Genomic DNA, 27,902 nt, shown 5'->3' on the forward strand with positions numbered 1-27,902 from the left:
ACCAATTTACCCACCCATCCATATATTTGTCTACCTACCTAACATCCATCAATCCACCCATACATTCATACATACATTCACCATCCATCCACCTACCCATCCATCCATCAATTTATCTATCTATCCACCCAAAATTGATCCATTCACCATCCACCCACCCATCCACTCATTCATCCATCAATTTACCCATCCACTCATCCATCCATACACACATACATGCATCATCCATCCATTCAGCTATCCACCCACCCACCAATCCATTTGTCTATCCATTCACCACCCATCCACTGACTTCCCCACCCATCCACTTAACAACCACCCGTCCACTCTTCATTGTTGCACCCACCAATCCATCCCCACTAGCACCCGTCTACTCTGACCCGCCCCAGGACGCATCCACTAACCTTCCATCCTAACCCTGAAACCAGCTATCCATTCATCAATCCATTCACCAATCCATCTATCCCATGCAAATTATTGTGCATTTAGCCTATGCAGGGCCTCATAGTATGTTCTAGAAACACGATGGTGAAAGAAACACATTTGCATTCACTGTGGAGAAGAGTTCTCTCCTGGATTCTCCGGAGCTTTCCAGGGAGACTCCCGGTCAAATAGTTTTGCAGCCTGGCTGGAGCGATGGCTTAGTGGTTAAGGCGCTTGCCTGTGACTTCTAAGGACACACGTTCAACTTTCCAGATCCCCCATGAGCCAGACGCACAAAGGTGAGGCAAGCACAAGGTCACGAATGCCCACTAGGTGGTGCAAGCATCTGGAGTTCAATTTTAGTGGTTGAGGCTGTGGCATGCCAATTCTCTCTCCCTCTCTCTCTCTCTCTCTCTCTCTCTCTCTCTCGTGCGCGCGCGCGCGCTCTCACTCTTGCTCTCTCTAAAAAAAAAAAAGTTTGCAGCCGTCTTTTAACATGCTTCTCTCCCCAGCTAAGCTATACCAGAAGATCAGTGGAAGGATGAATTAATCACTTTTCATCCCTTCTACCTGGTAAAAAGTAATGCATTGAATGGGCACTTGGATGTATGGATGTATGGATGAGTAGACAGATGGGTGAATGTGTGGTTGGCAATGAGTAGATGGACAGATGGATGGTAAAGTGGACTATCTTTAGGTATGCACTGGGGGAACATTTCCTGTTTTCATTGACTTCAGGAACATTACTCTATTATTTGGATGTACAAAAAATAAAACACCACAAACTGAATTAGCTCACTCTGTTCAGCCAATCAGCTTTAATTAACTCACTCTATTCAGCCAATCAGCTTTAATTAACTCACTTTATTCAACCAATCAGCTTTAATTAACTTAGTCTATTTAGCCAATCGGCTTTAATTAAAATAACAAATGACTTTTGAGGGCTTTCTTCCTCACCAAAGCAAGGGATTTAGTATTCACACCATCTCCTTGCATCTGTGCCAGAGTTTCATGGCTGTGTATTGAGTCATCCTCGAATATCACTCATTTATCTGTTAACCCAGCCAGCAGTTGAATGGGACAACGGAATTGACCTTAGAAGAGTGAGAGGTCAGAACTGGAGACAGCTGGAGGTTGACTGAAGGAAGCTTCAGAGCTGCGTTTGGTTCAACCTGTACTTAAGCAGACAGAGTTTCCTTTTCATTCATTTATTTATTCATTAGAGGGAGAGAGAGAGAGAATGGGTACACCAGGGCCTCCAGCCACTGCAAACGAACTCCAGACCCATGTGCTACCATGTGCATCTACCTTATGTGGGACCTGGAGAATCGAACCTGGGTCGTTAGGCTTCGCAGGCATGCACCTTAACCGCTAAGCCATCTCTCCAGCCCAAGCATAGTTTCTTAACCCGAAGTGCAAGGCTGAGCGGCCCAGGGGCTCCAGGAATATTGTGAACGTACATGCCAAGCACCTGGAAGCTAGGAGAGACCCTCACTTCTCACTCTCACGTCACTCTCACCGGGCCTCTTCCCCGGGGGGGCCTCCTGATCCTGTGCAGCAGCAGACGAGTGGCAGATGCAGCTGGACTGCGCGCAGCTGGAGAACGAGTTCCTGCGGAAGCGGCTGCAGCAGTTCGAGGAGAGGCTGGAGTCCGAGCTGGCGTCCAGGAAGGAGCTGGAGCAGAAGGTACGAGGTGGTGGGAAGCGGAGAGGCCAAGGGGCGTTAGGGAGCGGGCGCTTCTCCCCCTCCGCCGTGGAAGGCCATGTGCTGGCTGGTCCTGTGGGGGGAGCAGGGGTGCTGGCTGGCTCCGGCTTGCCCCCTGCTCTGGGTACCATTGCTGCTCACGTGGAGAATGACTTCTCTCTGTGTGGGTCTTCCAGGAGCGTGCAAACTGTATCAGAAGCACGGGGCCATGCCCCCAGACAGATGTCTGAGAGTCTCTCCCCAGTTCTGCTTGCGCCCTGTAGAAAACACTTTAGCTTTGGGGCCTTAGATCCTCATCTGTAAAACCATTTTTTTCCTGGGCTGGAGAGATGGATGACTCAGCGGTGAAGGCGCTTGCCTGCAAAGCCTAACTACCTGGGTTTGATTCCCAAGTGCCACATAAGGCCAGATGCACAAGGTGGTCCATGCATCTGGAGTTGGTTTGCAATGGCTGGAGGCCCTTGTGCGCCTATTCTGTCTGTCTCTCTTCTCTCTCTTTTTGCTTGCAAATAAATTTAAAAAAAAAAGATTTTAAGACCATCTTTCCATACTCATAGTATCGCCACGTTTGTCACATTTTAGCCACTCCCATTGCCTCTAACCTGCTATGTCCCTGCCTCACCTAGACGAGAGAGGACTCCCCCGCCCAGCCTCTCCACCGTCTCCACTGCTTGCCACATTGCAGCCAAGAGCATGCTCAGCCCCTTCCAGATCGTTCTAGCTTTTCACATTCTGTTGTCAGTGGGGCCTTTCAGTGTGTCTTACAAATTTTGATTGTGAGATGAGAGCTCATCAATATGTGGGACTGGAGAGATGGCTCAGCAGCTAAGGAGCTTACCTACGTAGCCTAATGACCAGGGTTTTATTCCCCAGTGCCCACATAAAAGGCAGATGCACAAAGTGGCATATGTGTCTGGAGTTAATTTGTAGCAGATGGAGGCCCTGTTGGGCCCATTCTCCTTTCTGTCGCTCTTCTCTTTCTCTCTCACTTGCAAATATAAATGAAAGGGCTCGAGAGATGGCTTAGCAGTGAAGGCGCTTGCCTGCGGACCTGAGGATCCAGATTTGATCTCTTTCCAGGTCCCACATAAAGCCAGGCACAAAGGTGATACAAGCGCAAGGTCACACATGCCCACTAGGTGGCGCAAGCATCTGTAGTTTGATTGCAGTGGCTGAGGCCCTGGTGTGCCAATTCTCTCCCTCTCTCTTGCATACTCTCACTCACTCGTTTTGTTTTCTTTTTTTTTTTTAATACATTTTAAGAGCTGAAGAGATTGCCTAGTGGTTAAGGTGCTTACCTGTGAGGTCTAAGGACCTAGGTTCAATTCTCCAGGTCCCATGTAAACCAGATGCACATGGTGGTACAGGCATCTGGAGTTCATTTGCAGTGGCTAGAGGCCCTGGCACGCCCATTCTCTCTCTCTCTCTTTCAAATAAATAAATAAAAATAAATCAAAAATATTTTTAAAATACTTTAAAAAATGTTTTAAAAAGTATAGTTTGGTATGTCTAGGCAGGAGCCATAATTCTGGGAAGAAAAAAAAAATGGCATGTACTAATGCCCAGAGGTGGAAAAAAAAATCATGCATTTTTAGAAAGGGGGTAAAAAATCTAAGTGTGTCTGGAGGCAGTGGAGTGCTGGAGTGGGCTTATAAAGATTTGTGAGGGGCATTTCTCAGTTTTCCATGGCCAGATACTCATCTAGAAAGAAGGTAAGGGCTGGAGAGATAGCTCAGCAGTTAGAAGCGCTTGCAAAACCTGATGACTTGCGTTCAGTTCCCCAGCACCAATATAAAGCCAGATGCACAAGAGAGTGCATGTACCTGGAGTTTGTTTGCAATGTAAGAGGCCCTTGAGTGCCCATTCTCTTTCTCTCTATCCTCACAAAATAATAATAAATAAATAAAACAGTTTTTAAAAGAAATGTAAGGTCACATGACATTTGTAATGTCTGGCTTTGCTGCCAGGACCCTGGGCATGGTGGTGCAGCCCTGTGGTCCTGAACACTGGGGAGGCTGAGGTTGTCTTTGGAAAGTCTTCACTAATACAGATCAGGGTGGGAACTGCTCCGTTTTTCTCCCCTAGATCCTGGCCTTGCCATACCGGGTTTCAATGACCTGTTTCTTAGTCCCTCCCGTTCAGTGTAAGAGCCAGCCAAGGGTGTAGGCCAGGCTGGTTGGGGTAGTTTAAATATATGGTCCCCATAGACTGAGCCATGAATCTTGAGTCTCCAGTGGGCAGAGCCCTACTGAGGAAGAGGTGTCACGAGGGGCCGACCTTGGAGCCCAGCCTGGAAGGTGTGCAGGGGTTAGATCTGAGTCCAGCTGCCCTAGGTGTGTGCCGAGCGGTGTGCGCACTGCTGGTTCAGGCTTGGTGGTGTTGGTGTGTGCTGGCTGCAGCTGTTTCTCTCTGCTTGTATCTACGGAAGTGAGCAGCAGCTCCCGCCACTGATGATGTTCCCCTGGAATTTTGAGGGCCTGAGATAAACCCTTGCCTCCCATAAGCTGTGTCTGGTTAGGATGTTTGTCCCAGCAATGAGGAGCTGACCGCAACACCAGTGTCACCTCAATGGGGGAGAAAAGTAGCCCATGGCCTCCTAGCAGGGGTGGGGTGTGACCACCTGGGGACCTCCTGGGACTCCGTAGGCAGCGGAAGCGAGGCTCGGTCATCCATGCTGTTGGTGATGATGGTTTTAATGGTCGCAGGCAAGATGGATGCTAGGATGTGATGGCTGAGAGACATCTCCGAGCCGTGGCTACAAAGACAAGACGAGGAAAGCAGCCCAGGCCTTTAATGACGAATTAGAATGTCGGGTCAGTGTCCCTCAAGAAAGGGGAATATTCATGCCACATTAAAAAGTCATCAAACCGCCACCTCCTATGAGCAGCAGAGTATAAGAAAACATCCCATTTGCTTTCATATACTGACTTTAGAATTACAGGCCTCATTAGCTCAGAGTTTTTGCTTAGTTAAAGGAGCTCTTTAATGAGGCCCGTCTTCGAAGCGGCTCCGTTGAGTAGCATTCTCCACAGGGTCTAAGCCAGATGTTTGGGAGGGCGTCTCCTGCAGGGGACGTGGGACGCTCGGCCTCTGCGTTTGTCCGAGGCTCCACGCACGTTGTAGGACAAGCTACGTGAGAGAACCCCTTCAGCATGTTAATCCGAGGCACTTCCTCGGAGGCATCCTGATCCGACTTGTGTCCTTTTGTGGATCCATGACAACCCTTCCTAAGTCTCCCTAGATGACGGGGGTATGAATTATGTGGTGGTCAAGGGGCCATCTGGTTGAGGCAGGGTGGGCAAAGAAATCTTCTATGGATGTGTGAACAGGAAGGTCGTTGGGGACAAGCCAAAAGAATGCTAAGAGATTGATAGAATGAACCCGATTTCCCTGGAGGTGACACGGGAAGTCATTAAGACATGGTATCTTGGGCTGGAGAGATGGCTTAGCGGTTAAGCGCTTGCCTGTGAAGCCTAAGGACCCCGGTTCGAGGCTCGGTTCCCCAGGTCCCACGTTAGCCAGATGCACAAGGGGCGCACACGTCTGGAGTTCATTTGCAGTGGCTGGAGGCCCTGGCGCACCCATTTTCTCTCTCTTTCTCTTTCTCTGTCACTTTCAAATACATAAATAAAAATAAGCCAAAAAATGAAAAAAAAAAAAGACATGGTATCTTGCGTCTGCTTTCTTGACATGATGCTGGCCTTAGAAATGGTGGAGACTTGGGCTGGAGAGATGGCTTAGCAATCAAGGCACTTGCCTGCAAAGCCAAAGGACCTAGGTTCGATTCCCCATGTCCCATGTAAGCCAGATGCACAAGGCAGCCCACATGTCTGGAGTGTGTTTGCAGTCGATGAAGGCCCTGGTGTGGTCTCTTTCTCTCTACCTGCCTCTTTCCCTCTCTAATAAATAAAAAGACAATATTAAGGCTGGGTGTGGCGGCACACGCCTTTAATCCCAGCACTAGGGAGGCAGAGGTAGGACGATCACTGTGAGTTCAAGGCCACCCTGAGACTACAGAGTGAATTCCATGTCTACAGCGAGACCCTACCTTGAAAATCAAAAGCAAAACAAAATAAAATATTAAAAAAGAAATGGTGGGGACTCGGCCTGGCGCCCATGACGGGACGAGGTTGTTCACTCTCTTCCCTCCCACAGTTTGGGGAGCTGCAGAGTGCTTATGAAGAAGCCAAGAAGATGGCTCAGCAAATGAAGAAAAAGTGCCACCACCTCACCTGGGACCTGGAGGACACGCGCGTGTTGCTGGAGAACCAGCAGAGCCACGCCCACGAGCTGGAGAAGAAGCAGAAGAGGTGAGCGGTCCGGCACGCTGTTCTTGCGCCCCCGGCTTCTCTCCCGGGGCCCGCTCCGCTTTGGCCAGGCAGCTGAAACCCCACGTTTTGCCCTAACTCCTCTTCCGCTCCCCCTCATGTCAAGATCCAGCCGGCAGTGGCTCTTACCTCTTACCTTAAGCCTCAGCTTCGGTCCCAGTGGCTCGGCGGCACTGGGGGGCATGACTTGTCCTACCTGGGCTCCGGTGTCGCGCTCTGTCAAGGGAGCAGCTTGCTGCGCACAGGGAAGGTGAGCTGGCCTGGTGGGCAGGAGCCGGAGCCCTCCTACGAAACCACCCCTATTCACACCCAGAGGCACTTCTTGCTAGCTATGGGGCCTTGAACTTGGCATTCACCCTTCTGGGCCCTAGATTCCTATCTGTAGATTGGGGCTGAGGCTGACCCACAGGCCATGTTTGCTCGCTCCATCCAGTCACACCGAGCTCTGCTTTCTGTTCTCAGTGCTGAAGGGTGGGGGGGAGACTCAGGGATGCAGAGGATGAGCCTTCTCCCCCCTCTCACAGAGGACAAGCACTATCGGATCCAGGGAGCAATTCTGCTAGGGCCTGAATCTTATGCAGCCATACCATGCCAACTTTGAATGTGCCCGCTGGTGCCCGAGCTCGCTTTCCTGTAGGGATTGCCATCACAGGCCACAGAGGAACTCGGGCTGGTAGGCAGGCCCACACTCATGGGCTTCCTTACGTTTGTGCTTTTCACACATGAGGACTGCGTCCATGTCCAGCTTGGCTGTCCAGAGTCCGTGACTCTCTCAGTGATGATTAATGGTTCAGCGGGCCTATAAGCCTTAGGGGATTTCCTAGGAGGCAAACAGGCAGCGCGCTTCCTCAGGTAGGACATTGGGCCCAAGATGAAGAGAAGCGTTCCCAGTGAGCCGAAGTGTGGCTTTCCAGGCAGGCTGCCTTGTGAAGAGGCAGCAGGCAGGATAGTCTCACATGGAGGTGGCTTAGTCTTTGATCTCCCTCTGCATTAAACATTATTTCTTCAGGCTGGAGGGATGGCTAAGTGGTTAAGGTGTTTGCCTGCAAAGCCAAAGGAGCCAGGTTTGATTCCCCAGGACCCATGTTAGCCAGATGCCCATGTGTCTGGAGTTTGTTTGCAGTGGCTTGAGGCTGTGGTCTCTCTCTTTTTCTCTCTCCCTCCCCCTCTTACTGTCAAATAAATAAACATATTTTTTTAAAGTAACATACGTATACATATAACTTCTTCCTCTTGTCCTGGAGCTTGCCCAAGTTTGTGTAACTCCATATCTTCCAGCATAGTTAGCTTCTCAAATAAGCAAAGTCATTCATTTCTTCTCTTTGTTTTAATTGATCTTCTGTTCTTTTCCATGTCCCTCTGGGTACCTGGGCTAAGCCTTGCTCACCCTTGTACTGGGGAAAAATGGCTCAGGCCCATGTTGGATTCTCCCTGTGTGATGTTGTCAAGTGACAATGCTTTCTGAGCCAGAGGATGGCTGGTATTGGTCTTTCACGGGAATGCGTGGCCTTCCACTCATCAATAGAGAGCAAAGGAAGGTCTGACCCCAGCTTTGAACGGAGAGGTGGGAACTCCGTTAGCTTTCAGGGCTTTCCCAGCCACAAGCTTCTGGAGTCCCAACTGTAAGTTCTGTTCATGCCCTGAGAACTTCAACTCTGGCGGGCTCATGGAACCCCCTCATCCCAAGGACTCACAGACCTCCACATGGTGCCCCCCCTCCCCAGAAGGTCCCCATTTCTTCATATTTGCTGTATGATTCTCCAAAGTGACCTGCCACGTGGCTGTTGTCGCCTCTTGACAAAAGTGCGGTCTGATACTAAATTACCCTAGCAGGTCTGGCACCTCCAGGTGGGTTAGCAGTTTGTGAGGAGACCACGGGGATAGTATAGGTCCCAGTCCAAGAGTAGACGTTCTCGCAGCATGGACACAGCGAGGTAGGAATTGGGAAGCCATGACATCTCCATACATCTCTCCGGGCACATCTGAGTTGTGGGTACAGCTCTACTTCATTGCCGTGCCTGGGAGGAGGACCTGTCTCCATGCTCAGCTTCTGAGTTCAGGGTGGGCCGACATGGTTCCATCTGGAGATGGATGCGTGTTGCCGCGGTTACCGCGTGCATGGTCACAAAGCTTCATTCCGAGGGCTGCTGGACCTTCCCAGGCCTGTATCCTGTAGACTGGCCCCCCAGGCAGACCTGTGCCTGGTGGGGTGAGGGCTGTCTACAAATGTGTCTGGCCTCAGGTGACAGATTGGCTGGTGTGTTCTAGAAGTTGGGAATCTTACAGGATCCTTTCTTTGGCATCAAGTGGCCTGTTAAGTCAAGGGTGTCTCTGGAACGTCGGTCACTCGTTGGCTCTGTCTCACTTCAACCTCCTCACCTGTTCCAGGGAATGGACAGGTAGAAGGGGGATTACCTGAGAAACTAGAGACGTGGGAGTCTTTTTTTTTTTTTTAAATCTTACTTATTTATTTGCAATTAGAAAGAGAGGGAGAGGAGATAAGAGCGAGAAAGAGAATGGGCATGCCAGAGCCTCTAGCTGCTGCAAACAAACTTCAGGTGCATGGGCTACTTTGTGCATCTGGATTTATGTGGGTACCGGGGAATTGAACCCAGGTAGTTGGGCTTTGCAGGCAACTGCCTTAACCTGTGAGCCATCTCTCCAGACCAAGAAGTAGAGTTCTAACTCACTTGCATCTCTGTGGGGTTTCAGGCTCAACTCCTCCTCCTCCATGAACTTCAGCTCTCTCCTCAATGAATGCACCACGCTTGGCTTTCTTTTTCTTAAAAACATTTTATTTACTTATTTATTTGTGAGCAGAGAGAGAGAGAGAGAGGGAGGGAGTGAGTGAGTGAGTAAGAGGTAGAGAGTTTGGGCACACATCAGGGCTGCTTGTTGCTGCAAACAACTTATAGATGCACCACTTTGTGTATCTGGCTTTCCGTGGATGTTGGGAGAATGGAACCCGGATCATCAGGCTTTGCAAGCAAGCGCCTTTAACCGCTGGGCCATCTCCCCATCCCTTGGCTTTCGTCTCCTGTGGCTGTCTGTTACCTCCTTGATGACTACAAAGTCCCCATGTCTGGGCCTGGGAACTGGGACTCCTGGTTCAACAGCATCCTCACAGTGTTTCCATCTGGGCAGCAAATAGTAGCTCTGTGATGATGTCACCACCAGCCAATCAGCAAGCTGCTGGGCTGCTCCAGCAGCAGGGGGGCTCTCTGGAGAGAGCTGTGATGGGCTTGCTCTGCAGCCTGAGGCTTTGAATGACAGCTGGTGGTGTGGGACATTAGGCGATCTTGTCACAGAGAGTCTATTATTTTTTGCCACTAAAATCCGAGTCCCAGATGCCACACCAGATTCTCTGGAGCAGTGGGGCATCCTGTATGTGACTCGAAGTCGCCTCCCACCGGGGTCTGGCAAAGTCCCTGTAGGTGACAAAGTAGATGGTGGAAGGTCCAGGAAGTGCCCGTGACCTGGTGGCCATGACAATGGAAGGGCAGGAGAAGCCATTTTTGAGATCCCCCCGTGACTCTCGTGGGCTGCCTTGTCTCGGTAGCCGCGGCTAGGGCGGTGTGGGAAGAGCAGGCGCGGTGCGTGGATGGATGCCAGGCTCGCCATCCAAAGCCAGCATGCCCCAACATGGCCGAGGAGGGTGCCAGGACAGCATGAAGAGGAGATGGTGACGTTCTGTGTGTGGAGACGAGGCACGGCCACGCGCGCTGAGCCCAGGCGTAGGGACGTACACATGGCAAACCCATCCTGGAAGAGGAAAGAAGTCTTGGCATATGTTGGCCTACCAGATGGATGAACGCTCTCTCCCCCTCTCTGATATTTATATAGCTTCACATAAACATTCGACTTCCCTCTATGCACGTGCAAACCTTCTCCTCTCTCTGCCTGGGTACTTACCTCGTCATGCATATCCAGAGTGGCTATGGGAACGCTACACACCCTGGAGCCCACGGGTGACATCTCCTGGGCCAAGTTAGTGCCTTGTGCACTTGCATCCAGCAGATCCCTTCCCTCCCCACCCCCCAACCCTGCTTCTTCCTCCTGTTCTCTCCACGCTGTCTGCCCCTCTCTGGCTGCTCCCCACTCCTGCCTCAGTCTCTACCACGGTGCCATGACCCGTGTTCCACCCTGGACAGGTTTGACATGCAGCTGGCGCAGGCCCTGGGGGAGTCGCTGTTTGAGAGGAAGCTCCGTGAGAAGGCCAGCCAGGAGACCGTCAGTGTGCGCTGGGAGCTGAGCCGGTTGCAGCAGCAGCTGGAGGTGAGCTTCGGGGTCTCGGGGCGCTTGAGACCCCGCCGGACACCTGCTGCAATTGCTGATGGAGAGAGAGAGAGAGCCAGAAAGCAGCACCGTGCGGGGGTGCTGATCCCCCAGATAGCTGGAGTCCTAGTGGTGGCTTGAGTGTCCTCACGAAACCCCGGCGGCCATTAGCCTGGTAATCAGGCTCCATAGCACGAGGTTGTGGTGCTGGTCCAGCCATGTGCACGGGGCTTGTGGTGTCCACCCAGGAGGCACCAGAGACACGGCAAAAAATAACAATAAAATAAAACAAAACAAGCCAGGCATGTTGGCGCACGCCTTTAATCCCAGCACTCGGGAGGCAGAGGTAGGAGGATCACCGTGAGTTCGAGGCCACCCTGAGATTGCATAGTGAATTCCAGATCAGCCCGGGCTAGCATGAAACCCTTCCTCAAAAATCAACAAATAAATAATAAAACAACTAAACTTTAGGCTTGTCTAGGAAGTACACACTTTCCCACGTGGGCTGTGATGCAGAGGGCATTTATGAAAATATGACGTGAGCCGCTCCTTAACTTTCTGTGGCCCCCCCTGTTGCCCCCAGGAGGAAATATACACTCTTTTAGTCAGTCATTTGATTTCTTCATGAGCGAACCCACTCATGAAGTGGACCCTGAGCCCATTTCCTTAATTGGAAGGGTCATTTCTGGGCATTCTCGGTCCCACAGTGTGTTCTAGCCTCGGGAGGTACCCAGATGAGCTTTACTTCTACGTCTGCCCCTTCCCTTACAAATAGGGGAGCCCTTTCCCTTAGATGCTCTGAGATCTAACTCTATGCGATGTTCCGCCCTAACCCCGTCTTCCTCCCTCCCTTCCCCTTATCTGTGCTTTCTGCCTCCAATTCTCGCCTGGCTGGGCGGGGGTGGGGGCCTGTATGGCCTGCTGGGTGGAGGGGTGGAGAGTGAGTGGGTCATGATGACACGAGCCTGTCATCCTAACGTTGGAGAGGCCAAGGTAAGAAGATCCTGAGTTCAAGGTCGGCCACCCAGGCTGTATACATTAAAAACCCTGGCTGAAAATAAAATGTGGAATTCCATTCCACCAGGAGGTACAGGTGTGTGTGCGTGCGTGTGTGCGTGTGTGCGTGTGTGTGTGTGTGTGTGTGTGTGTGTGGTGGGGGCGGGTCTAGTGACTCCAGCTCTCTGCCCACGTTGTCCCCCAGCAAAAGGAACAGGAAACCTCAACGCTGAAGCAGGAGATCGAGAGGCTTCAGGACCATAAGCGGGAGCTGCTGGGCTCAGCAGGGGACAACTGCGTGGCGGGCTTGAAGGAGAAGCTCTGGAAGCTGGAGTCCAGTGCCCGGGAGCAAGAAAAGGTCCACAGCCAGCAGGAGAACACCATCAAGCAGCTGGAGCAGGTAAGGAAGTCCCAGCCAGGGTGACTTCCTGGCCCAGGCTGGCTCTCACGCGGGTAGGGGCGACTTCTGAAAACCGCATGGAGGCCTGGCACCACAGCAGGCTGGCAGCAGCTGTGCTTAACCCGAGACCTTGGATCTGGAAAGCAAGGCGGGTTCTTCCCAGCCCGATCTTGAACGCGGAGAGAGGCCGAGTGAACGCTTTTGGCCTCCCCCCGGGGCTCACCCAGCCCGTGTCCTCGCAGACACCGGACAGATATTTATTGATTTATAGTACAGCGCTTTTCCCAGGGAATTTTATGTTAGCTTGCAGAAGCCTGGCGTAAGTGGTACTACAGATGTCAGGAGTGTCCAAAAGGCTAGAGAAAAATGAGAAATAAAACTTATATTTACTTGCTCAGGCCCCTCGTTTTGGGTCATCTCCCCATAACCTCTGTCACCGTGAGGAAGGGGAGGAAAGAGCTGACATTCCTCGTGAGGCTAACCTGAGCGAGGCCAAGCCAGGGCTCTCTAGTGTTCCCTCATTCTTTACTGTGGTCCTGTGTAGCAGGGGATCGCCTCAGCGTTTTATCGGTCTCAGTTTATGTTTGCACACGTGTACGTGTGTGGTGTGCATGCCCGTGTGCATGTGTGTTTGTGTATAGGCACATGCGTATGTGTGAGGGTGTGTGTATACATTTGTGTGAAGGCCAGAGGTTGACATCTTATATCGTCCTCGGTCACTCTCCACTGTATTTATTGACACGGTCTCTCATGGAGCCCAGAGCTGGCTGATCCAGTTACAGCAGCTCTCCAGCGAGCCCTAGGGTAATCCCGCCGCTACCTGTGGAGTGCCAGGATGAAAGGCACACACCAGCATGCCTGGCACGTACCATTTAAGTGTGTCCTGGGGATCCACACTCATGTCCTCATCTTTCTGAACTCATCTCCCCACCCCCTATTCTCAACAGTTTAAAAGACCAAGTTTTTTTTTTTTATTAAGTTCTTAAAATGTATTTACTTATTTGAGAGAGAGAGAGAGAAAGGCAGACAGAGAGAGAGAGAATGGGCACGCCAGGCCCTCTAGCCACTGCAAAAGAACTGCAGATGCATGCGTAGCCTTGTGCATCTAGTTTACGTGGGTCCTGGGGAATCGAACCTGGGTCCTTAGGCGTCACAAGCAAGCACCTTAAGCTGTTCAGCCATCTCTCCAGCCCCTGATTTTTTTTTTTTCTCTCTCTCTCTCTCAGCTTCAATTCCACATTAGGGACGGCAGTTATACACTTCCGGGACCAAGATGAATTTTTGGTTCCCTGCAGAGTGTTAAAGAGCGAATCTGAGGCTGCATCCCACCACAGTGGTGAAGTGTGGTCTCTTCCCACCACGGAAGAGACAGCGGCAGCCTGTCGTTGTGGTCACCATGGCTGACTTCCCCGGGGTGCCAGGGAGGTCTGGCCCATGCGTCAAGGATGAAAAGATGCAGTGGGAGGGTTAGGGATTTAGCTCAGCGGATGAGTGCTCGCCTAGCAAGTGCGAGGCCCTGGGTTCGGTCCTCAGCACCGGAAAAACACAAACGCAGTGGGAAGGTGAAGGGCGGCACGGAGGGCTGGGGACGTTGCAGCGGGCACTCACGCTGTCTTTGCGCACGCGCAGCTCCGCCAGCGGTTTGAGCTGGAGATCGAGCGCATGAAGCAGATGCGCCAGAAGGACCGCGAGGACCAGGAGGAGGAGCTGGAGGACGTGCGTCAGTCCTGCCAGAAGCGGGTGCGTGCGCGGGGGGGGGGGGTCGCTGCTGTCACACGGGGTCCCATGTCCCTAGAGCGAGGAAGAGACCAGGGCGCCGGCCTTGCGGGCACGCTTCTTCTATGGCCATCCGAGACCTCAGCATCCTGGGGAGCTATCACACAGCCCAGAACCAAAAGTTCCGAACTTAAAACATGGCCCTGGACTTCCAGAAGCATCTGGAATAGTCTAGCACAATCACCCCCGAACTCTCACCAGGAGCCCATCGCACCCTGTGGCCGAGACTTTTGGGGTTTCCCTCCACTGTCCCCTTGTAACTCACACCAGTTCTTAGGCTTGATCCCAGCTCTTCACAGACAGCCCCAGTGACTGTGGAAACAATAACACCCCACCTCCAGCATTCTGCGCCAAGCAACCACTCTCGTTTCTGCCTTCCTATCTCCCCTTCACGTCCGCGCCGTGCACGCACAGCTGTTTGTGGGGGCAGCTCTTCCCGGAGTGAGGCCGTGGCTCCTTGAAACCCACTGCTTCCTCTGTAAATCTCGCATGTTACGCGTGGCGGCCTGATACTACCTGGCCTCAAGCGTGAGCTCTTGCTTGCATCATGAATCCCCTGTTGCTGGGCACTTAGGCTGGCTCAGTGTCCTGCTGCTATAGCCTGCCAAGCCCTGTAGGTGTTTGGACCAATGGGAATGCGAGACAGATCTTTAAGGGGAAGTGCCTGAGATATTCGGGGTTAAGCCTCCTTAGCCAGTTTCCATATTTATTCCAGCAGGGCTCTTCCCTCCCCTATCCCAGCCCACTTGGAGCATGAGTGAGTTTAAGATTTTGCATACTTTTCCCGGGTGACTTTTCACTCCCCCAGCCAGCCCTCTAGAAGCATACGGAGTAGTGGACTGTATGTTTTAGAGTTTTGGAATGAATGCATTTGCTTTCTGCAGAAATGACCATCAGTTCATGCATTCTGTCATGGGCCAGGAGACAGGTTAGGTGAAGGGCTGGTGCATTTCTGATATGTTGCAATAGTGCCCTGAACGGAGGGTGCCATGAGCTCTATAGGACCACCTTGGACCTTCTTGGCAGCATTTTCTGGACAGATTTATAAAGGGAGAGACTATCGGCAGAGGGGGCGCTTTCCTCCGTATGATAAACAATGATATGACCTTGTGGGGGAGGGGGAGGCCGTGCCATAGCTGTCTGGGCGACAGTTAGATGGGATGTTAACCTCTCCCCACTAACAACTGATTGTCTAGGGTATTTATTCAAGTGAGGAATGCCCATGTGTGTTGGGTAATTGCTGAGAAATCTGAGCCAACTGCAGAAATTCATCGAGTTGCCATTAATCAGATGTCTCGGTGGCCCGCTAGCGCCGAATTGAATTCCGCAGACAGGGTCTTCCACAGCAAAAATGTATTCCTCACAGTTCTGGGGGCTGGGGAGCCCAAGGTTAGGGTGTCGGCAGATTGGGATTTGTTGGGGCCTCTTCCTGGCTGCGTGGATGGTATCCACACATGGGAGGAAAGGGAGAGCTCCTTGGTGGCTCTTCCTTTTAAGGGCGAGCACGAATCCTACCCTGGAGGCCCCCCCCCTCATGGCTTCGTCTAACCCTAAACACCTTGCAAAAGCCCTTTCTGAACCCCGTCCCCTTGGGGATTAGGGTTTCAGTACATTAGTTCTTTTTGGAAGGGTGCTTTAGAACATAAAAATATCTCAAATGCACCTTGTTTCATGCGTTTTCGATGGCGTCATGGTATATTTAATAAGGGACATGGGTGCATATTTTAATATGCTGGCTGTCATATTACTCAGGGCCCTACGAAATCTGAATGCCAACCCTTGTAACTAAATATCCAAGCTGTGGCCATGGCCGCAGTGGGGGAGGGGGGATCTATACCACTGGGGGACTTCACAGCCCATAGCCAAGGGCAAAAGTCTCCTTGTTATTGGCAGCTCTCCCTCATCCAGCTCCCAAGGTTTGTGATTCCCAAGCTCTTAGACAGATAGACCCTTCCCATTCATCAGACAGCCTTTCTCCATGGAGCAAAGCCCCAGGCTCCAAGTCCCTAACCCCCAGGCCCCTGCCGGTGGATCTGTCTGGACGGAGCTCACATGCCCACGTGAACCTCTACCCAATGTGCCCGCAGCTCCGTCAGCTGGAAATGCAGCTGGAGCAGGAGTATGAGGAGAAGCAGATGGTCCTCCATGAGAAGCAAGATTTGGAAGGCTTGATCGGAACCCTGTGCGACCAGGTAAGGCCGAGGCGCGGCAGACCTTGTGAGGGACACACGCCCACCCTCCGTGCTCTGTGAGGCAGATGGATGCCCCGGAAAGCCAGCGGCAGGAGGAGCACTGTTGGTCTTCAGATCAGGAGCACACCGTCTACTCACCTCTCCCTGCGTCCCCTATTATGTCCACTTCTCCGTCCTGTTTTGTCCATGCTCGCCCACTCTTCAAAGTAGTCTCTAGGGGATGGAAGCCAGAGGGGTTCTTGGGAAAAACCATGAAAAGAAACAGAGCTGATCCAGGCAGGAGAGGTTGACCAGTGACATCTGGGAGGGGATTCTAGACAGGATGGCTATGAATGGCCACCACACCCCATCTCACCTCATGAGGACAAGTCTTATGCAAGAAGCCACCAGGCTTGAAGTCAGGGAAATGCACCTTTCACCCTGTTGAGTGGTTTGTCTGTCTGTCTGTCTGACTGTCCTCATGTGAGCTTCTGGAGAAAACAGAGTTGATGTTATCTCTGAGAAACAGCTCTGTGGACTTGACCCTTGCTGAACAGCCCCCGCCCCCAAGTTCTCCATCCATCAGCTGCCAATAGCCCGCTTCCCATGGTGACCGTCAGGAGTGTCTACAACTTTTACGCAGTGGCCCTTGAGGGAAAACTCACATTCTCCCCCATCCATAGAGTGGCCAGCAGAGCTCAGAGCCAGCTCTGACTTGAGTGGGGGGCTGTTGTCCTTCCAATCACCGTGACAAAAATCTATGAGTTAAAATGAGGGACGGAGGATGTATTTTGGTTCCAGGTTTCAGCCCATGGTCATTTAGCTCCATTGCTTCTGGGTCCACATACGGTGGGACATAGCACCATGGAGGGAGCATGTGTGACTAAACTCATGGCAGCCATGGGGCAGAGAGAGACAGGAAGGGGTGGATCTTCCATGACACACCCCTCAGTGACCTGCTTCCTCCAACAAGGTGCCACCTCCGAACAGGCCGGTCAGAGTGAACTCACAGCCAGGGTTATCAGCCTCGTTATGGAGTTGACTCTCAATAGCGTCATCCACTGGAGACCAAGCCTTTGGCACAAGAGCCTTTTGGGGAAACAACTTAATATCCAAACTATAACATCAGTGAGAAAATGTCTATTGCTTCTTTCTTATTTATTTATTTTTTTTTCGGTTTTTCGGGGTAGGATCTTATTCTATCCCAGGCTGACCTGGAATTCACTATGTAGTCTCAGGGTGACCTCAAACTCACAGCGATCCTTCTACCTCTGCCTCCCCCAGTGCTGGGATTAAAGGCGTGCACCACCATGCCCGGCTGGTTTCTTTTTAAGTACCAAAGGAGTGTTGTATTTTATGCAATGAGCTTATCCCACGTTTTCGCAAAAACAGCACCTTTCCCAGAAAGCTGCACCTTTATTCTCAAAGGAATGTCACCTCAGAGGGTCGTCCGGGACCAAGAACAAAGAAAGCGCTCATTCTGTGTTTAAACACAAATTGAATTCAATAGTGAATCCTAGGGTGGAGCCAGACAGCAGAGAGAAGGGTTACTGGAAGCCAGCGGCTCTCCACAAGATGTCTTCTCATCGTCCCTCTCTAAATACTCTTGTCTTCCAGTGGGTAGTTGAGGCACTTAATGGAGGTTCAGAGACGCGAAAGTCACTGTCCTTTTCCACCCCGCAGGGTGGCATGACCCAGCGTGTGATTGTCGAAGGGCAGGCAGGAACCAGGGCACCACGGTGTGACATGTGACTCAAAGTCAGGGGGGCCCAGTGAGGAGAGGGGTCAGCCGTAAAGTCCTTACTTAGCTCGCATGAGGCCTGGGTTCCATCCCCAGCACTAGGAAAAAGAAAAGGCTTTTATAAATACCACTAAAATAAAATTTTCGGCCGGGCGTGGTGGCGCACGCCTTTCATCCCAGCACTCAGGAAGCAGAGGTAGGAGGACCGCCATGCGTTCGAGGCCACCCTGAGACTCCATAAAATAAATTTTTCATGCAAAGGAGACTTTGATGAGTGCGGTGCAACTTTTGTGTCAGTCACCATGCTGGAAGCTTCCATAAACCGTCACGTTGGATGAGTGGCCAGTGTCTTTGTGGTGACCTTTGCCAAGCCTGTGGAAAAGACGGCTGAGCAGTTGTAATTGAAGTTTATGCGCCAGTTATCCAGAGTTCATGAAACTAACATGCTGCTTTACTTGATCCAGATGTGACCAAGAGAACAGGACAGAGCCTTCCAAAGCCATGCAGACTCTTCTCGGTGCCCCTGTCTAGCCTCCATCTCCTCTCTCCCTCCCTCCTTCCTTCTCAGAGGAAACCATGACTCCGGAGTTGGAGTGTGAGATTCCCTGTGGAATATGTACATAGGTACACTTGAACCATGGACAACACATGTCCTTTTCTCCCCCTCCCTATTTTATATTTCTTTAACTCTGCCCTTATCTTTATTTATTTTTCCTTTTCGTTTCCACTGGTTTAGGCGTTCGCTCTATTTTCAGTTTGTGTTGAAAATTCTAATTCACTTTCAATATTTCTTAAGAATCATATAAATCTCTTAATCATTTGAGTATTTGTTAATCCTTTTGTCCTTTTCTTTGCTCGGCCCATATGCCTTCCTGCTTTTACATAGGTGGGCATCTTTATCTTCTGTTTTACTATAGTTTCAGAAAGCATTGACCATATTTCTAACTTCTCAGTAGTTACTTATATAGACTCTTTACAAAAATTTTAATATATTTCACTTTCATGTTAATGCCATGGGACAGATATTAATTGTTTTCCTCCCAAAAACCCAAGATGTGAGGCTCAGAAAAGTAAAGTAATTCGCCAAGGATTGAATAACTAATCAACGCTTCAGGTAGATTTGGAATGAGGTCTATATTATTGGACTGTATATAATTTTTTAAATCTATTACCACGTTGTTACTTAAAATTTCTAGGTCCCAAAGCCTAGTGTAGCAGTACCTACCTGTTTATCCCAGCGTTTGAGAGGTGGAGAGGGGGTTAATCAAGAATCCAAGGCCAACCTGGGCTACATGAGACCTTGTCTCCAAAACAAAGCAAGAAGCATCCTACAGTCCAATAAAATTAGAAGTGTGTTTCTGTGGACCGTCTTTTCTTCATTGGATTCTCGGACAGACTGTCTCTGTAATCCATTTGCCATGTAACTTCCAGCAATATATTTTCTCCATGCCTCACTTTCCCCATCTGTATAGTGGCTGGATCAGCTCCAACGTGTTATTTCCACACCATCTTTAATGGCCATCTCACAGCCACCTCCTAGTAACTTGCCTTTAGGATAAGTGGCAATGCAGCTGAGGGCTGAGTGTGGCTCCTGCAGCCATGCTCAACATCATTTAGATGTATCAGTTAATCACTTGCCACCCTTATCCAAGTTCGCATCTTTGTGCTGCAGAGTGGGAATTCTCAGAACGACATTCATTTCCCACGAACCTAGTTGAGTGCTTTCTCCCTCCTCTCCTCTGACGAGGTTCCCCGTGGGAGCAGGGGCGGCTGCCCTGAGACTTCCGTGTGTCTGTCTGCATGCAGAGGTCCCCTCCGCAAAGAGGGTGGGGCCACGCTTGAAGGGCTTGCCAGTGAGGACAAGAGAACGCGAGCTGTCTTGGCCAGGTGGCCAGTGCCAACATCAGGGAGCATCCGGGATGCCAACTTGCTCCACAAGAAAGTAAAGCACTTTAAGATATGCACAAGTTAAATAAAAGCAGACACAAAAATAAAGGTGGGAAGCACTTAGCATAAGACATCCGGGTGCAGTGAACAGTTTTGCCAGGCACTGCGGTGCAATAGTTAGGAAATGACCTGCTGAACTGAAGTCCCTGGGTTTGAATCCCTGCACAGCCACTTAGTAGCCCTGGCCCCTTGGGCAGGCCCTTTGCGTGCTCTGCATCCACGATTCCGCTGCACCACCATCTCCCATGGCAACGTGGACTTAAGAGTCCTGGGCAGTTGCTCTTATTTTATGACCTGCCGCATCCTAAGGTCCTGTGTGTTGTAGCTTATGGAAGGAGAGGGTTCGTTCCCAGCTTAGTGAGAGCTTCCTCATGGCCCAGAAAGCATGACAAGAGCAGACGGCTGAGTGTCGCGTTACCACGGTAGCAGGGAGGAACTGGGGTGAATGAGCCAGCCAGCATTGGGCAAGCGGGGCTGGACTATAAATTCCCAAATCCCACTTGCAGAGGCACACCTTCTCCAGCAAGGCTCCACAAGCTGCTGGTTGAATATGACACTTGGGCTGGAGAGATGGCTCAGAGCTGGCCTGCAAAGCCCAATGAGCCGTGTTCGATTCCCCAGTACCCACGAAAAGCCAGATGCGCAAAGTGGTGCACACATCTGGAGTTTGTTTGCAGCGCCTGGAGGCCCTGGTGTGCCCATTCTCTCTCTTTACAGATAGATAAAGTAAAAATATTTAATATGAGGCTTAACCACAAACACACAAGGCTATTCAGGACACTTTATATTCAAACGGCACGTGCTGTCTTGCTAATCATCTAGAAACACGTATGTCAGACTATTCCTCATTCTCTCTGCTCACATTGAGCTTTTCCTTTGACGTTCTGTTCCTGTGCCTCTAGCTAGGGGTGGTTAGTGCCTCCTTCTGTATCCTGTCTCCCCCCCCCCCAACCCTTGAGCTAAATCATGGCCCCTTGTTTCTCAATGGCCTTTATTTTTCATTTTTTAATTTATTTGATTTATTTTTTTATTAACAACTTCCATGATTGTAAACAACATCCCATGGTAATGCCCTCCCTCCCCCCACTTTCCCCTTTGAAACTCCATTCTCCATCATATCCCCTCCCCCTCTCAATCAGTCTCTCTTTTATTTTGATGTCGTCATCTTTTCCTCCTATTCTGATGGTCATGTGTACGTAGTGTCAGGCTCTGTGAGGTCATGGATAGGCAGTCAATGGCCTTTCTTTTCAAAGCACAGAGCAAAGCACGCCTCTCTCATGCTGTACCTTGGCAGAATGCTTTCTTTCCTGCCACACAAGCTGTGTTCCTGTCCTAACTCTGCCCCTCACTGGCTGTACGATCTTGGGGGAATTGTGTCTGTCAGCTTTACCATCTATAGAGTGGGAGTCACAAACCCACACGCCTCACAGGGCCATCATCACGATTAAGTGCCTTCAAACCCATGGAGTGTTTAAAATAGTCCCTGACACTTAAAATGTTCCCTATGAATGGAAGCTATTACTACTTTTATAAAGGCAATAATCGTAACGTCTCCTTTTAAGCAGTTGTCGCAGGAGTTACGCCTGATAACACGTGACAGCGTGTGGCTTGATGCCTAGCCTGCAGCTCATGAGCTCTCCCTCCTTCCCTCACTCCCCACTTCATATCACAGAACAGCATTTTAAATTTGCCACAGCAGGGCTGGAGAGATGGCTGAGCAGTTAAGGCACTTGACTGTGAAGCCTAAAGACCCATGCTGAACTCCCCAGATCCCACGTAAGCCAGAGGTACAAGGTGATGCCTGCACACAAGGTGACACACGTGTCTGGAGTTCGAGTACAATGGCTGGAGGCCCCGGTGCACCAATTCTCCTCTCTCTCTCTGTCTCTCTCTCTCTGTCATAAAAAAAGGCCAGTCTGTTGGGCTTGCCTCAAAAGATAATAATAATAAATTTACCACAGCAATACATCTAAGGGAATATATTCTAAGAACCAACTCATTTTTCAAAGAATTCAAAATTGGCCACTGAGAAATGCTTACACCTCACCTGCAGGAACATTCCAGGTCATCAGACAATCCTTGCAAATCCATCATGTTTGCAAAGCACTTGACACCCACAGGGACTTGGCAATCCATTATTACACATGATCCTTGTCTTATCTCAACATGGAAGATGGGGATTTAAAAAAAAAACTAGTTAGACTTAATTTATTTATTTGAAAGAGAGAGATACAGAAATAGGCAGGTAGAGAGAGAGAAAGAGAGATTGGGCACACCAGGGGCCTCCAGCCACTGCAAACAAACTCCAGATGCATGCACCCCCTTGTGCATCTGGCTTACATGGGTCCTGGAGAGTCTAACCTGGGTCCTTTGGCTTTTCAGGCAAGTGCCTTAACTGTTAAGCCATCTCTCCAGCCCAGGATTTTTTTTTTTTAATCCTCTCTTCTTATAGACAAGGAAATGTAGATTCATCGGGGTTGATGGCACTTGGCTAAGGTTCCTGCCACCAGCAGATGGTGTGCTGGGGCTTGAAGCCTGGGTCACCTCATCCTCAAACCTATGTTCTTTCCAAATAGCCCAGGACATTCCAAACATCCTGAACGGCAGCCGCGGGGGCGGGGGGGGGGGGGGCGTGAGAGGACTTGGTTTTGGCATGGAGGCATAGATTCTCAGTGTAGAAAAACAGTCCATCGGGCTGGAGAGAGGGCTTAGCGGTTAAGCGCTTGCCTGTGAAACCTAAGGACCCCGGTTTGAGGCTTGATTCCCCAGGACCCACATTAGCCAGATGCACAAGGGGGCGCACATTTCTGGAGTTTGTTTGCAGTGGCCGGAGGCCCTAGTGCGCCCATTCTTTCTCCCACTCTGTCTGCCTCTTTTTCTCTCTCTCTCTGTCCATCGCTTTCAAATAAATAAACAAATAAAAATAAACAAAAAAATTAAAAAAAAAGAAAAACAGTCCATCAGGAAGCACCTGCCACGTCTTTCCCAAAACACCTTATTTGTTAGGTGGCTCCATTTATTTTTTTTAAAATGTTTGCTTTGTTTTCCTGGTAACTAAGGGGTTTGCTGGTGTCTTACAGGGATACGAACCCAGTGCGTGGTCTCAGGCTGCTGGATGTTCACACAGGGCCCTGGGTGGGTCAGTGTCTCTCCTCCGCTCTCCCCCATCAGCCTCTAGAGGCTTCAAGCCATCTAAGATGACTCCCCTTGGTGCTCATTACAAAATGTGGCATCGTTATGACCTTTTAGGCCCCTGTCCCCTGTAGCAAATTAATCTTTAAATGCCCTTAAACTGGTGAAAGGGGACCAGCTTGAGGCATCACAGAGCTTTATTCAGGTCTCTGGAAGCAGCACGTCATGGGCCACCCACGTGCAGTGTCCCACACAGACAAGCACGCCACCTCATGGAAACAGGTCACAGGACTGGTCTAGCAGCACCAGCGTGGAAACGGTAGTGACCTTGCAGAGGCCCCTGTGCCTTCCCCCATCCCTGCCTGCCCAAAGCCATCCTGACTTCTGTGGGCATAACCCGGCCCACAGCTAGGGGAGCACCTGGCATGGAGGGTCATGAGGGAAAAGGGGTCACGCTGGTGGCCAGGCACAAAAGATAGGATGGGACATCAGCTTTGGATCCTGTCTGCATCAAGCAGAGCAAGCATTCAGTCTTCACCTCGCCCCGTGTGGTACACGGGGGTCTGGAGGGAGGGACACCATCATGTTGCTATTCTATGTTTGTCATTTGTTTATTGAGTTGCATTTCTTTTACTTTTGGTTTTATATTTGTTTTTCTTTTTAAAATTATTTTTTATTTAAGAGAGAGGAAGAGGCAAAGAGAGAGAGAATGGGCATGCCAGGGCTTTCTGTTACTGTGAACAAGCTCCAGATGCACGTGCCCCTTTGTGCACACGCACGACATTGCACACCTGTGTCATTGTGCATCTGGCTTATATGGGACCTAGAGATTTGAACATGCTTCACTGTCAAGTGCCTTAACCACTAAGGGATCTCTCCATCCCTATATATATATATTTTTTGAGCCAGGGTCTCACTCTGTAGCCCAGGCTCTCCTTGAACTTACAGTAATTGTCCTGTCTCAGCCTCCCAAGCGATGGGATCACTGGCTTAAGCCACCATGCCTGGTGGTAAGGTCACATCCGAGGCAGGATTAGACCTGTGGGAGCTCCGTGCTGGAGAACTTTGGTTGCGGCCTCTACGGTGATAGCTTAGCTCCCCCATCCCTGCTTGGTTTCAGATTGGCCACCGGGACTTTGATGTGGAGAAGCGCCTCCGCAGGGACCTCCGGAGGACTCATGCACTGCTGTCTGATGTTCAGCTCCTTCTGACGACCGTGGATGAAGGCAAGACATCAGTCAACAAGGAGGAGCTGGAGAAGGTGCATAGCCAGGTAGGTGCCACGGGGAAGTGCACTGTGGTGGGTGGGCAGGACTGTCTTCCCAGGAACACACACAAGGCCACCGGGACAGGCCTGATGCTTTCCAGACCTGCAGGAGGCAAGAGGTACTGTGGGGTTGGTCCTCACGTGCCATGGGAGGAGAGGCAGAGGGGGTTACTAAGGACAGCAACGAGCAACGCCTTCTCCCTGCTGCTGGACATAGGCAGGATGTGCCTGTCTGGAAGGCATGGGCAGATTGGAGCTGGGGCCAAGTGCCTGGGGAAAGTATGTGTGAGTGTTTTGGGGTGTGCTTGTCGGCCACCAGAGCTGGGTATAAAAGGAGCAGCAGCAATTGGACTCAATGTTATTCTGCCTTGAAATTTCTTCCACCAAATATATTAGTGCAGAACTTTTTTTTTTGTTTGTTTGTTTCCTTTTGTGGTAGGGTCTCACTCTAGCCCAGGCAGGCATGGAATTCACTATGTAGCCTTAGGGTGGCCTTGAACTCATGATGATCCTCCTACCTCTGTCTCACAAGAGCTGGGGATAAAGGTGTGCACCACCACACCTGGATAGTGCATTATTTTAAAATTCAGCCTTGATTAAAATCTCAGGGCATGGATAGAATGCAGCTAAATTTCTTGTCAGAATATCACATGAACTGCCTCTGGCCCAGTTCCCAATACAGCCCCCCTTCCCCTCTGAAATTTCATGAGCTGAGACTCTGTTGTCCACATTCCTTTTGGCATTCTGGCCTTTCAAAGTCTTACCAGGATGGTCCATTAAAAACCATAGCACAGGCTGGAGACATGGCTTAGCAGTTAGGGTGTTTGCCTATGAAGTCTAAGGACCCATGTTTGACTTCCAAGATCCCATTTAAGCCAGTTGTTCAAGGTGGCACATGCATCTGGAGTCCAATCACGGTGGCTAGAGGCCCTAGCACACCAATTCTCTCTCTCTCCCTCTCTCTCTCTCTCTCTCTCTCTCTCATTTTTCTTTAAAAGCCAGTCTGTTGGGCTTGTGTCAAAAAAAAAAAATTGCATTACAGAGCTTTTCTAGCCCAAAGTTTCAGGCTCCCCCACAGCCCCTCCCACAAACCACTTCCAAGAGACACACAGTCAGGTTGATCCCAGCAACAGCCTCGCTTGTCGGTACGAATTTCCTGTATCAGTTCCTTTCTCATAGCTATGAACAAATACTTGATCAGAGCAACTTATAGAAAGGAGTTTATTTTAGTGTACGTTTCCAGAGGGTAGGGTAACATCATCTTGAGGATGGCATGGTGGCAGGGGCATGTACCGACTAGTCATGCCATCACATAGGTAGGCAGGGAGCAGATGGAGAATAGTAAGGGGAGTTTGGGCACAGCACCTCAAGGCCTGCCCACTTCCGGCAGGATTGTGTCTTCTAAAGATCCCCCGCACCGAACAGTGTCATCCGCTGGGGGTGAATTGTTCACACACATGGGCCTATAGTGCCACCGGGACTGATGGCTTGTTCATGGTAAGACCAAGTTCATGGGTTTGGGGAGGAACATCAAGGAAACAGTGCCATGAGACCCTAAGATACTTGCCCTTACCTCATTATGTCATTCCCTTCCCGGTCACCATCCTGGCTTGCCCAGAAGTTTCCCTGTTTGGGTGCTGAATCTCCTATATGGTGGGAAAATGGGCACTTGGATATTGTGTCCCCCTCCGTGCTCATGTTGGGATCAGATGCACCTGTGCCTGAGCAGGTCTCCTCATTTAGTCACCACAGCCCCAGGAGAGGAGTACTGTGCCCATTTTACAGAGGGAGAAATTGTGTCCAGAGGTGGCAAATCCATGTGTTCAGAGTAACGCCCAGGAAATGGTACAACTGGGGGCTCCAGTGGATGCCCGTGTGCCCATCTTGGGGCTGGTCACCTCATATTTGTGCAGTGCCCCCCCCACACACACATTGGAAAGTGCCCTTCACTTTTCCTCCGACCAAACATGTTCCTGATGCCCAGCCCCCAAGCCTCCCTCCCCCACAGGAGGACATCCTTACAGAAGGACCCCAGAGGGTTGTTTTTTCTTCTCTTCTCACAAGTAGTCCCGAGGACAACTCCCTCTGCAGAATTAAGATGTGTGCTTCGGGGAAGCCGTGGCATTTAATGAAGGCGCCTCGAGCCGAATCAAAGAGCCCCTTTCTCCTGAAAGCCCTGTCTTCCCACTCTCTCTCTGTATCCGGCCCCCGATCAAAGGGAACCCAAGGCCTTGGCTTTCTGCTGCTGTTGTCATGGAAATGGCTATAGGGACGGATTGCTAGGACCAGAGGTCAGGGTACGGTCGCTTTAGCTGCTGGCATCGTTCCCCCCAGATCTGAAGTCAGGGGTAACCACATAAAGCAACGATGACATTGGGCATAGCTGAGTCGTCTTCTGATGGGCGGTGTCTGTCCTGTGCCGCCACAGGCTACAGGGACAAGAGGGTCAGGGGTGGCGACGGGAGGCGTTGGGGAGGGAGGAGAGAGCCGGCTTTGCTGCTGGCTGCCTCACAGGGGCCCGGCGCTGTGCTCAGCATTCCCGTACACCCACGCATGTGCTCAGCGGGTATGGATGGGCACAGCACCTATTGCCTCACGCTGTGTGGTGTTTCACGAGAAGCGGTCAGGCTGGGTCAGAGGGCGTGCCCATCCGTGTGGCATCCCCACCTGGAGGGCCAACAGTGATTTTATTCCAAGGGCGCTGAGGAGGCCCCGGCTGCTTGCAAGCAGAGCGCGACTGCGTCTCGGAATCGCCGCGCTCACGGATAAGGTTTGGCCAGCCGTGATAGGTACGGTGCTTCGTGTGATGTTGCCACAGGCCTAGCCCGCGCGTATCCATCCCTGCCTCACTAGTGAGGAAGGAAACAGGCTGGGAGAGATCGAACCCTTTATCCCAGGGGACACAGCAAGACCTATCTGGAAACCGTGAATGCCAACAGTCCTGTGCCTTGCGACTTCATTCCCCTAAATGTGAGTCCTGTTGACCTTGTCTACATCAAAACTTCTCAAGACAAGCGGTTAAAGAAAAGTCACTTGTAGCCAGGTGTAGCGGCACACACCTGTAATCCCAGCACTCGCGAGGCTGAGGCAGGATGATGGCTGTGAGTTCCAGGCCAGCCTACACTACATAGTGAATTTCAGGTTAGCTTGAGTCAGAGAAAGACCCTATCCACCCCCTCAGGTACTCATCCGCCCCCCCCAAAAAAAATAAAATAAGCGAACAAAATAAATCAGGGCTGGAGAAATGGTTTAGCAGTTAAGGTTCTTGCCTGTGAAGCCTAAGGACCCATGTTTGACTCTTTAGGTCCCACATAAGCCAGACGCACAAGGTGATGTGTGCAAGGTCGTACATGCACACAAGGTGGCACACATGTCTGGAATTTGACTGAAGTGGCTGGGGCCCCTGGCACACTAATTCTCTCTCTCTGTCTCTTGCTCACTTGCTCTCGCTCTCTTTCTCATAAAAAAAAAAAAAATTGCAAAAAAGAAAATTCACCTTGATCCAGGTATGGGGGCACACATCTTTAATCCCAGCACTCAGGAGGCTGAGGTGGGAGGATCTCCATAAGATCAAGGCCAGCCTGGGGCTATAGAGTGAGTTCCAGGTCAGCCAGGGCTGGAGTGAGATCCTGCCTCAAAAGAAAAAAGAATAAAATAAGAAAGTTACAGCTCCCTCAGTCTGTTCCCTGGCATTGGCCATGGGAACACTATGGTTGTCTGATGCAGCATTTTACGAGGCCTT

At 50.8% G+C, this 27,902-nt stretch overlaps 1 protein-coding gene across 1 annotated transcript in view; it reads left to right on the plus strand.

Annotated features, from left to right (window-relative positions):
- The window catches only part of Myo18b (myosin XVIIIB), a 240,474-nt gene that overhangs the window by 121,853 nt on the left and 90,719 nt on the right, over positions 1-27,902 (plus strand). The window contains exons 28-34 of the mRNA XM_045132589.1: positions 1,985-2,109; positions 6,283-6,437; positions 10,607-10,730; positions 11,932-12,126; positions 13,756-13,866; positions 15,990-16,094; positions 24,014-24,166. Coding sequence (XP_044988524.1) covers positions 1,985-2,109; positions 6,283-6,437; positions 10,607-10,730; positions 11,932-12,126; positions 13,756-13,866; positions 15,990-16,094; positions 24,014-24,166 — 968 coding nt within the window. The remainder of the gene's footprint in view (positions 1-1,984; positions 2,110-6,282; positions 6,438-10,606; positions 10,731-11,931; positions 12,127-13,755; positions 13,867-15,989; positions 16,095-24,013; positions 24,167-27,902) is intronic.

Source organism: Jaculus jaculus, chromosome 13 (assembly GCF_020740685.1).
Source record: "Jaculus jaculus isolate mJacJac1 chromosome 13, mJacJac1.mat.Y.cur, whole genome shotgun sequence".
Classification (NCBI taxonomy): domain Eukaryota; kingdom Metazoa; phylum Chordata; class Mammalia; order Rodentia; family Dipodidae; genus Jaculus; species Jaculus jaculus.